This window comes from Gossypium raimondii, chromosome 7 (assembly GCF_025698545.1).
Source record: "Gossypium raimondii isolate GPD5lz chromosome 7, ASM2569854v1, whole genome shotgun sequence".
Classification (NCBI taxonomy): Eukaryota; Viridiplantae; Streptophyta; class Magnoliopsida; order Malvales; family Malvaceae; genus Gossypium; species Gossypium raimondii.
Genome location: NC_068571.1, coordinates 2324637 through 2336338, shown reverse-complemented (window position 1 = coordinate 2336338; position 11702 = coordinate 2324637). Strand labels below are relative to the sequence as shown.

General features: G+C 31.7%; 2 protein-coding genes across 3 annotated transcripts; one reads left to right on the top strand and one right to left on the bottom strand.

Annotated features, from left to right (window-relative positions):
• The first annotated feature begins 4859 nt into the window (after positions 1–4859).
• On the top strand, positions 4860–8327 carry LOC105768323 (type I inositol polyphosphate 5-phosphatase 1). 2 transcript variants are annotated; one of them, XM_012588205.2, is made up of 7 exons: positions 4860–5356; positions 5443–5530; positions 5620–5730; positions 5839–6456; positions 7171–7434; positions 7695–7884; positions 8033–8327. In XM_012588205.2, the coding sequence occupies exons 1-7, from the start codon at positions 5236–5238 to the stop codon at positions 8135–8137; spliced, it is 1497 nt and encodes a 498-aa protein (XP_012443659.1). In that variant the 5' UTR covers positions 4860–5235; the 3' UTR covers positions 8138–8327. The 2 variants fall into 2 exon arrangements, with proteins under 2 accessions (XP_012443659.1, XP_012443667.1); XM_012588213.2 differs by having other exon boundaries at positions 5222–5364.
• LOC105768340 (uncharacterized) lies at positions 7328–11646 on the bottom strand. The gene is made up of 9 exons (XM_052634046.1): positions 11574–11646; positions 11222–11391; positions 11082–11144; positions 10943–10962; positions 10816–10860; positions 10362–10423; positions 9599–9732; positions 8659–9447; positions 7328–7457 (listed from the first exon to the last, which is right to left on the bottom strand). Exons 1-8 carry the CDS (start codon positions 11644–11646, stop codon positions 9340–9342), a joined length of 675 nt encoding a protein of 224 aa, XP_052490006.1. The 3' UTR covers positions 7328–7457; positions 8659–9339.
• Between the last annotated feature and the right edge of the window lie 56 nt (positions 11647–11702).

Here is an 11702-nt window from a genome sequence, read left to right as displayed (position 1 = left end):
GCCAATACAAACAATACCTATAGGTACTCTTCGTGTCATCTACAAACCCTGCCCAGTTACTGTAGGAAAATCCAAGCAACTTAAAATTTTGACACTTATTGAACTAGACACCATAACCGGTGGTTTTGACATATTTGATCACCCCTTTTGCAAAATTTATGTGTACTTTGCTTGCACAGTGCATGAAATGAGATAGAATACTAACAATATGCAAGATGTTAACCTTTTTGCGGTGAGATACCTAAGTCAATCAATCAAATTTAAATGCCCATGAGTATTATCGAATTTAATGTCTTTGACTGTCTTAATACATGTAATGATGTTTGCAGGTATAATAATAGTTGAATTAAACAAAACAAGCTCACGTAAGATTTTAAATATAAATCAAAATAATGAATTGAATAAAGGTAAACCCTATCTCAAAATATAAGACATTCTATTAATATTTCATCTTTTGATAAAATATTGTCTTGTAATTGATATCTTGGTGTAGTAATCAAATATTAACAATGAGAACATGTTAAACAATAAATCTTCCTTTGGTCGATTTATTACTAACATATAAAACTAAATAATCCTCACGTGTTTATTACCCCAATTGCATATGTAATTTTATTAAATATTAACCTTCCTTTAGACCGATCAATAGTAACATAATTTAAGTTACATATACACAACATTTTGTATTTTAAAACAAGATAATTTACACAATAGAAATACAAAATGTACTCGAATCCATCCATATCTTAAAATTTTAAGTGTTTAGCTTTCTTTTTTCTCAAGGTGGAATGTCGAAAAGACAAGAATGTGTATAATTTAGGACCATAATCTTAATATATAATTTGGGTTAGCATTTTATTGTAGCAAATAATAACATGTAATTATTTTTATTATATATGTGACAATCTTGTATCTAGATATTCTGGTCCCTCATATCTAGGCGTCTGATCCTCTGTGGAGGGCAAACATTGTTTTCTTAGAAGCATGAAGTGCATAATAGTGTCTTATTCATAAGTTTGGATATTGGACACCCCAAGTGTCCTAACTCACGAGTTTGGATTCTGCTGTTTAGAGTCTTTGGGTCTATTAATATGGCATGTGGCCTTTACTACTAAAAATGTATAACATCTTGTTGCTATATTCTAGTATATGATTGTAGGGTTTGAATCCCAATCTCAAAAAATGCCATACCCCATAGTCTTTTTCTTTTTTATGTCCTCCAATATATGATTTACAATCCAAACTACAAAATTTTGATTTAGTAATAGTTGTGAAAATGATTGATAAACCATGGCTTTGGAACCATGAATTTGGATTCAAATTCACCCATGAAAGTTAATATATCAAAATAAAATGATTTTCAATACATCTGTCGGTTTGCTGGCATTATTAAATTTTGTATAGACATAATAAAAATTATTAAAAACTTAATAGTAAACGTAACGAAACTAAAAGTTAAAAACAAAATGAAATTAAAACAAAAACTACCACAGAATTATTTTTTAAAACTTGGTTACGAAGTAACCTCATCTAACTTTTTAAAATTTTTATTTTAGGCATAAAAATAAAAAGTTTGCAATATTGAGCACTGCCATTACATATTTTTCTTTTTTGTTTTATGATTTTAGTCACCCACCATTACTTTGTCATTACATATACTTATTTTAGTAACCCAATTTTGATAAGCTTTCATTTTAGTCACTCATTTAATTTTTAGAATTATTTTATTTTTCTCAAAATTTACAAAGAATTGAATTATTCATTTATAACTCAATTCCATGTACAAACTCAGGTTTTCTTTGTAACAAAAGTAATTCCACGCAAAATCCTAAAGAAACTAAATTTAATTTTAAAAAGTAAAAATTAAAAAGATAAATTGATTTTCCTATAAAACATCCAGACGCACAATACCACTGAACTAAAATTTAATTACATCTCCTAAAATTTCAGAAAATAAAGAATGAATTTAAACAACTAAAGATATACACTAAAGCTTAAATAGAATAATCTAATCGTTTTTATATCAGCTTAAATTCTAAAATAATTTGAGAAAATTAAGGGAAAAAGAAGAAGAAGGAAAATTGGTAGGAATGTGAAATGGCAGGTAAAGACTCAGACCCAATAATAATGAAATGAGAAAGACAGACATCTGCAAAGAGCAGAATCTCCATATGGTTCTGGTTAGAATGTCGCAACCTATGAAAGCTATTTATGTCTGTCCCTAATTCTTTATGTATATAAGTTCTAAAAGCAAATTCCATATCAAATCCTTCCCCACATCTATTAAATATATACCTTCCCTCTTCTCAAACTATTAATTTCTATCTACCCTTTTGAAGGGTTAGTTAGCAGCATATCGTATTCTTATCACAAGATTGAGACGACTGTCACATTCCTCCTTTTAATTACGACTTTATTAGCATGTTTGTGATAAAAAAATTTTATTGTGTACAAATAAAATTTATTGTAAAAGGTTTGTAAAATATAACTTAATTTTGCTTGTGTTAACATAATTGGAGTCTTAACATCTTGATAGTCGAGGTTTGAATCATTCTAAATGTAAATATTTTGCGTGTTCTTTTTCAAATTATAAAAGATTTGTAAAATATAATTTAATTTTATCAATGATGCCTTGGTTGTGTTTACAAGGTTAAGGCCCTCAAACTTCCATAGTCTATGTTTGAGGCTCGCCATTTTATCAATGATGCATTAGTTGTGTTTACAAGGTTAAGGCCCCGTAACTTTCATAGTCTATATTTGAGTCTTGCCATGCACAAATGATATATATGGGTTTTCTCTAAGATTATTCTAATTTAAGTCTCATAATATATGGATCCTATTTAAATTTTCTAAGTCTAGTTTGACATATATTTTTGTTTTCAATTTGTTATGCTTTATATTGGGTTAATTCTAGTTCTATTTTTTTCGATATAATAAAGACAACATTAAGCGAAACTAATAAATAGGCTCATTCGCCTTTGAAGATCTGAAATAATCCTCTTGAACTAAGTCTCGCATGGAATGGGGTGGAAACTCAAAAACTTGGATCTCAGTAAATCTTGACGCCATAACATTTCCCATATGATCAACGACTGCATTGTGAGTCCTTGGAAGATGTCGAAAACAAACCTTCCACCCTCGACACACCATTTGATGAATCCTGCGTAATTCCATTAACTGATTATCCTCTGCAACTCCCTCTACAATCGTTTCTATCAAAAGAACATTATCACTCTCAACTTCTAATTGATGAATCCCCTTCTTCATTGCTAAACAGAGCCCCTCCAAAATAGCTCTTGTTTCGATCTTAAAAATTGCTTCCTTACCTAGTAACCGTGAGAAATCTCAGAGCCAATTAACATTAGCATCTCCAAACACTCCCCCAATCCCAACGTAAGTTCCATTCGGCAAACAGCTCCATCTGTATTAAGTTTAATCTGGTTCTATCTTATTAGATATGTAATAGTTATAAATATATATTTATAGTTGTTTGCACTTATAAACTTTAATTACAAAACATATTTAAAAACACAAAAATACTTTATTAATATTAGAATGTTCCAAACACTAGAAGCTAGATTAAGCTTTAGGCAGAATTTTTTAAACACAAACTACGAACGAAAGATTAATTACAATAAAAAAGTAAAAGAATATCAAATTGTTGTAAAAAATAAAATTACGATGGCTTTTCAATGCCATTCAACCTTATAGCAATTATTACAAGATTTGACTTTCTTCGAAACTTCTTTTAATCTATAAATACCCTCCTCAATACTAAATCAAAACAACCTTAAAAATATTAAATAAAAATAATTACATAAATTCAAATTTCATATATGTTTTATTCAATAATTCTTTTTCATATTATTTTTATTTTAAAATATTTATAAATAGTCCGAAAGTTATTTTAAGTAATTATAAAATAAAGATTTAATTGCTTTTCTTAAAGAAGTTTGAAGGTATTTTTGATGCATTTTGAAAGTTCAAATGCTTAATTGAATAAAAAAAAGAAAAACTTAATTATTTTTTTTATTTTAATTTAAGAACTTTTTACGCCATTAAACTTACTATCTTTCACGAATTCTTTTCTTTTAAGGGAGACACAAATTTTTTTTTTTGGGGGGGGGGGTGTGGAAGCTGTTGTTAAACACACGCTAGATGCATAAACGTGCTCTTTACATTAATAAAAGCCAAATTTAAGAGTTGATCGAACATCAACGCATCACATCATATTTTCTTTGTTCATAGTCAATCAATCTTAATGAACTATGAAAAGTCAAAAAAGCACTAGGCTCAGCTAAGCAAAGAAAGAAAAAGAAAATCACCAATTCCCCATTTCGGCTGTAAAAAGAAATTGGAGGATTGGTTTTCAGTTCTATTCTCTTTTTTCTTTTAAGGATCAATTTTCAATGAAGCTAATCTTAGATACACGAGGATCCCATTATATGACATATTATGAAGCTTTCCCTCAAAAAAAGTAAACGACCTATTCTTATTTATTTGTTTCAGATTTTAATTATCAAAATTAATATTATTCTGAAGTAATTTCAACCATTTTAATAAAAGACATAATTAACATTATTAAACTTAGATGGTTTGAGTTGGACTTGAAGTAACCTTGTCGAGTAACAATTACACGACATACGTGACCACCACCACCACCTAACAACTCAAATTATCAAAGAAAAAAAAGTTTATTTAGTTGTCTGTTTATTTACTAATTATATTTTAATATTTTTTACATTAAAGAGAAGTTTAATATTATCCACCTATTACCTAGTTAAACTAAAAAAAAAAAAAATCCTATAGATCTGTCCCATTTTTATTAAGATTGGAAATAATTCAAGCATATACTCAAAGATATCGTGGTCCTTCCAAACCTTGACTTTTCTTTGTACTTTTCTTTTTCTTTGTCCCTCACTGGTGAACTTCAATCTCTTGGGATTATCGATTTATGTAATGTTTAAGCTTCATTAAGTTGTTTCCTTGGTCTAAATTTCTTTCAAGCTCATCTCCTTGCTACCAGGCGATGAACCCAATGATATTTAACACGGAAAATAAATAACTACTTTCTTTTAAATGTTCTATTATAGAGATTGATGAAACCTGGAAAAAAGTACTTGAAGAAGTTGGATAAAAAGCTTCTAATTTCTATCCTAAATTGACATTTCTTCCCATTTTCTTGTAGTTTTATTTATTTTTTTCTTATGGCCTTTGGTTTCTTTAAGAGTTATAATGGATGATATGAGCCCAAAGTCAAGCTCTGGGAGATTTCGAAAATGGTTCAAAAGGAAGCACAAGAACAAGCAGAAGCACAAGCAACCTGATCCTTACAACTACCTGGATGGACTTTCAGGTTTTTAAGTAATTTCTATTTACTCATCATTAGTTTTGGGAGTTTCCTATTGGATTCGAGTTTCAAATGCTATGTTTTTCTTGCAGATGGAGAAGATGAAGGTGATTATATCATGGAAGATGTTTACATTAGTTCGTTTGAAATGGATCCATGCACTTCGACCAATGAGTTAAGGTGAGTTTTACAGGCTTAATGTAGTTAAGGAAAAAAAAAAGGAGACAGAGTTGAAGATCAATTAGCTAACCTTTTCCTTCGTGTTTCAGAATTTTTGTGGGAACTTGGAATGTTGCCGGAAGATCTCCTGTAGGAAGTTTAGCTGTTGATTTAGAAGAGTGGTTGAAACCCCAGGATGCTGCTGATATCTATGTTCTCGGGTATGAAATAAGTCAGAAAAATTAAGAATCATGTAATGCTATAGCCTATTCATAATCAAAAGAAAGAGTTAATTCACTAAGTTGACATAAAAAATTGCTGACCTTCAGATTTCAAGAGATCGTACCATTGAAAACTCGAACCGTGATCGGAGCGGAAGATCCGACTGAAGCAACAAATTGGAACTTGTTAATAGGAAAAACACTTAATGAAAACTTTGGTTGCCCTTGGTTGACTCCCATGTTGAATCCAGTCTCAAGTGACAATTATCAGTATGTCAAAGTTCCTGACTGTGAAAGAAGAGCAAGTTTCAGTGGCGTAATTGATAGCACACTGATGAGAGGGAGGTGGATAACTCGGTACCATCAGCAACTAGTTCTTGGTGGCAGCAAATACAAGCTAATGGCAAGCAAGAAAATGGTTGGAGTTTTTATCAGCGTATGGATGAAGAAGGAATTGCTGAAGAAATACTGTGTTTCAAATGTGAAAGTTAGTTCCGTGGCCTGTGGAATCATGGGCTATTTGGGAAACAAAGGTTCAGTGTCTGTTAGTATGTCAATTGAAGGTACCAGCTTTTGCTTCATTGCTGCTCACTTGGCTTCAGGTGAGAAGAACGGTGATGAAGGTCGAAGGAACCGTCAAGTTTCAGAGATTTTTAAGCGAACTTCTTTTCCTCGATCAGCCAAAGATGATGACAATCGACATCCTCTCACCATCTTTGGACACGAGTAAGTACTTCAACAAGGCAAACAAAAATATAACAAAAAATATAAGGATGACTGAGACTGGGCCCTAATAGATACCTGTGTTAACCAAAATTTTCAACATATTAATCATCCCCTAAAAATGCTAATAAGTTTTCTTCACTTCTTTCACAAAAAGAACAAGAGATATTGACCTATGGAGGAGAAAATTTTTATACAGTAGCAATTAGTAATCTAAATCTTCTAGCGATCATTAGTTCTAAGTTCTTTATATATTTAGGGAATCATATTCCTAAACCATGTCTGAATGTATGTATTGGGCACAGATGTTGGATGAATACTTTAGGGAAAAAAGAAGAGTCCAGTTCAGGTAACATAGCTCAAAACTATTCTGCATTCCAACAAAGGATCATTATTCATCACAACAATGAATAATGCTAACCTTTAATATCATTAGGGATAGCAATAATCCTAACTTTTACATAATCTGATAACCTTTCAGTCTTAAGAAAATTTCCATTTGTATGTAGTTAATTGGTCCTACACCTAACATATTCTAAAATTTCAAGACTTCAATGGTTTGTTTCATACAATTTCTTTGTCTAGTTTCAACAAGGTTTTTACAGTACACTTTGGCTCAAAATGCAAAACAGTTATATAAAGGTGATTATGTAAACTTTATGCAGATTAGTTAAATGAAAAATCCTAATTCAATTATCATAATTCTTGTGGAGACAGTCAGATATTCTGGTTCGGAGATCTCAACTATAGGCTAGACTTGGAAGACAATTTAGCTAGGGATCTGATAAAGAAGCAAGACTGGAAAGCACTGCAGGGTTTCGATCAGCTTCGAAAGGAACAAGAAGACGGAGGAGTGTTTGAAGGTTGGAGAGAGGGGAACATCAAATTTGCACCAACATACAAGTATTCTTCATCAAATTGCAATCGTTACTCGGGTGGCCTTCCCAACAGATCAGGAGAGAAACAAAGGACTCCAGCATGGTATGTGTTTTGCAATCAACTACCTGTTACAGAATTGATTTCTTATCACTACTACAATAGACAATCAGGCACATAGTCACCATAAATAAGCTATTTCCAAGTTTTTTCATATACGTCTGAATATGTCGAAAGAATGCCTGCTAGACATAGGTGCTGGACATGAATGGTTAAGAAAAATGAAGAGTTCTTGTAACATAATATATGAGACCTGGATTTATGATAAGCTTACTAGCATGATCGATGTATGTGTCTGGTCGCAGGTGTGATAGAATTCTGTGGTATGGAAAAGGAGTGAAACTTTTATCTTACTTTCGCAGTGAAAGTAAGTTTTCTGATCATCGGCCTGTCTCTGCCCAATTCTCAACACAGATAGAAGTCATGAAATCCACCAATTCAAGATTTCTAGACAAGGAAACCAATTTTCATAATATTATGCCTCCAGAACAGATTGTAAGTTCTCCTCATTCTTACCATAGAATGACATTCTATGTCTTCCTACATAGTAACGCTAATGCATGCATACTTCAGTAAGTTTTGAATTAAGTTTGGCAAATCTGCATATAACATCATGGCATGATAGATAGTGTTTTCATTGCAGGGACCAAGCATAAACAATGAAGAAGGCAAACCTACATTACTATCTTTGATTGTAAAGGATACAGAATCATCTTCAACACATATGCAAGTAGATACAAATTATTAAATTAGATTCAGCTGGCCTTCAGCTAAATTGTTTTACTGTAGGTCGGCTTTGAGGAGGCATCATTATTTCATAATCTTCTTTCATCTCTTACTTTTGTCAGACATGGTTATATGAATTGGCTGTGAGTTGGATGTAGAGATGTAACCTAGTGCTTATAATACTATAAATGCAAAGAGAAGTTCCTAATGAATTGAACATTGAATAAGAACTGCGACACATCAAACCTCTTATTCAGTAAAATGAGAGATTTTTGAAAGAGAATATTAAAGGTTCGAACATTGCAATCATTCTCAGATTTTGTCAATAAGTAGCTGAAATAGTTATATATGAAATTTTTTCATGTAAAAATGAGTTAAAAAATGGCATAATCTTTCGCACCTTGTGCACTAACGAATAGCAGATACCATGTCTTCATCCCTTATCTTGACTTTATCATAAATGTTTAGTCCAAAAGTTTGTGTGCAAGTAAAATTCAGAAATATCAACACCATGGTTGCAATGTTGGCATGTCAAAGACTTACATCAGATCAATTTGCATCATTTGCTTGAAGAATTCCATCCAATTTCTCCACATTAACTGATTGACAACTGGGACATATACACCTCTTCTGCAACTCTTTACTGAAGGAAGCACACGTCGTGTTCAGTTCAGAAGCCTGCCTGTTTCCAGTCAAGGAGGTATTTGCAAGTAATAATTTTCATCCACAGAAGATGTTAATGAAAAAGATTATAAAAGCCAGCATAAATATTCAAATATATACTTCGCCTAACCTTGCTTGTATTTAGATTTATAAAATCTATATTTCCAGCAATGGAAAGATCCAAAGATGAATATTCTACTGGACTCTTAAGCCTAAGCTAATGTAAAAAATAAATAAAAGATTTCAACTTCTAAAAGTTATCAGTTTCAAGAATTTCTTTTTCTTTCCAGTTATTTTCCTGATAATGAAACAGAGAATTAATTAATAAGGAAAGCAGTATAGTTTGCTGACATCTGAAGCACTCAACTCAATCTGTCTTTCATGTTCAAAAAAAAAAAAAAAAAATCCTATCTGTATTTAGATGCGTTAGTCACACGTAGAGAAATGCTAATGTATGATTTATTGCAAAACATGCACATGGCATTTTCACTTTCACATCATACTTCTTTTGTATCAAGACTTAACGTTTAGTTGATGACACTTCAATACGTAGTTCCATATTCAAATTTGATTAGGATATCTTGTCAAGTTCTCTAAAGCTTTTGCTTCTCGCGTTATGACATCCATCAGATACACCTTCCTTTCAATGTCAATCAATTCCAGCTGAAGCTGCATGGTTTTCAGACCATACTTTTTAGTAAAACTTTGGCAGATACCTTTAACTAAGATTCCCATAATTTCAGCAACTAAGTTAAAAGCATCTAAATTTTTTACAGTGCATCTTATTACTGATATTTCTAGTTCGCCAAAGACTAGTTACCTGCTTTTGGATATTCTGTTCAGCAAGGTATTCTTCCTCCTCATTAGCTATTTGAGAAACAACATGGGTAAACTGATCCTTAATATTTATTGAAGTAATTTCAGTGGCCTCCTTTACGAATTTATGATCCTCTTCTGGGGAAAAGGAAATAAAAGGAAAAAAGAAAACGTTTACTCAACCTTTTCTACCATGGAAAGAAGACAGGGAGAAAAATAAAGAGGTCAGAAGCTGGAGAGATCAGTTAAAATTTGAGACACGCTACTCGTTTTGTAGCAATCCCGCAATGAACATGTAGTTTTACGTTCATATGACAATTTTACATCTAAAACACAGCCACTCTATTGTTGGTGAATTGCCAAGATAACCAATCCATATAAGGAACTTATAGTTTGACACAGCTTTCACAAAATTTTGCTTAAGCTTAACTGCCTTAAAGAAGCCAGGGGTATCTTTGATATACTACTAATATAAAACAAGATTTTGGGTATTGACTTGAAATAGGTCATGCAATAAGAAGCATAGAGTTATAGTTTTGTAAAATAAACATAAAAGCTCATCATTATAAAGGGAAAATCAACCTGTTCAAATTAACGCCACATGGTCATGAACTGATATGATTTATATTTTACTAAATGTAGGTAAAACAAATCTGATGCCCTTAATAAGATCAGTATAGATGGGAAAAAATGATAAAGGAAAACCTTTTAAGATAGTCCGGAAAACAAGGGAGAGGAAAAAACAGGATGAATTTAAAGGCTATAACCTGTTGCATTGCCAATAATATTCTTGTTCTCAGAACCAGAAGCTATTGTCTCTTGGAATTTCCTGAGTAACAAGTATTTAGCATCTCATAAATAAATCATCTTTAAGGAGTAAGAAAGCAAATATAATATCCTTAAATATCGGTATAAAGAATGAACAATTTATAATAACAACGCTCTAAATCCCCCAACTAAAATTTTTGTTATTAGGCTCTCCCCATCCTTGTTTTAGCGCTCCATTGATCTCTTTTCCATACCAGATGAAAAGGTAAACCTATTTCATGAGCATATTGGCATTTTCAACTACAACTACATACTAGTCCATGGTAAGAAATAAATACATTCATAATTACTGATGATCTATACATGGAATACCTCGATCATAGCTACAGCATATCTATGAAGAGAAGAATATAATCATAACTTATTAAAGGTTTCAGATGATTTATACCGAACCTTATCTTAGTATTGAACTCAAGCATCTGGCAAATAAACTCATCTCTGCAAAGAATTGACAAGAAACAGGATCAGCAATTCTTATTCTTTCAGAAGCTAAAAGAACTAAAAAAAATGATCTCTTTACCTTGATGTTGCTTCTTTATTCTTCAAATAATCCATGCAAAATTTATAAATAAAATTATTTATTTAATTAAGTATAGAAACAATACATTTATTTATTTATTTCAGATATAACAAATCAAAATAACAAAGTCGATTAGTACCTTAAGCTCCTCAATTTCAGATCCAACGTTGGATACTTCATCTTGAATCAAAGCAATCCTGGCCTGCTAGTAATTTGAAAAATAAAAAAGGGAAGTTTTAAAATAGATAAAAGTTTAAAAATAAAGCGACAAACAAGAACCTCTAGGGCTTGAATCGAAGCTTCGTTCAAAGCTAATTCAACTTCGAAGCCTTTAAGCTCTTGCTCAGTTGTTTCTTTTAAACGTTTCGCTTCTTCAAGCTCAGAGTTAGCTGCTTCAAGCTCTGATCGGAGCTCTTCGATTTGCTTCTTCAAGCCAACGACTCTTCTCTCTATACGTGTCAAATTCCGAACATATCAAGTCAAAATCATCGTCTACTTTGAAAAGAAAATTTAAGAGTGAAAAAAAGCTTCGATTCGACCGGAAATTTCAATTCTGTTCTCATTTTATTTCCAGCATTTTTCTCACGAAACAAACAGAAACATATAAGATAAATGGAAAGAAAATGATTACCTCCTTGAGATTTCTCAGAAGCGAAATCTCGGATTAGAGAGAGGAGATTTTTCGGTGGATCAATTCCCGCCATTTTTGCTAATTTGAAGGAATGAAGAGATTTTTGAAACTGAAAAGCTTTTATACGGC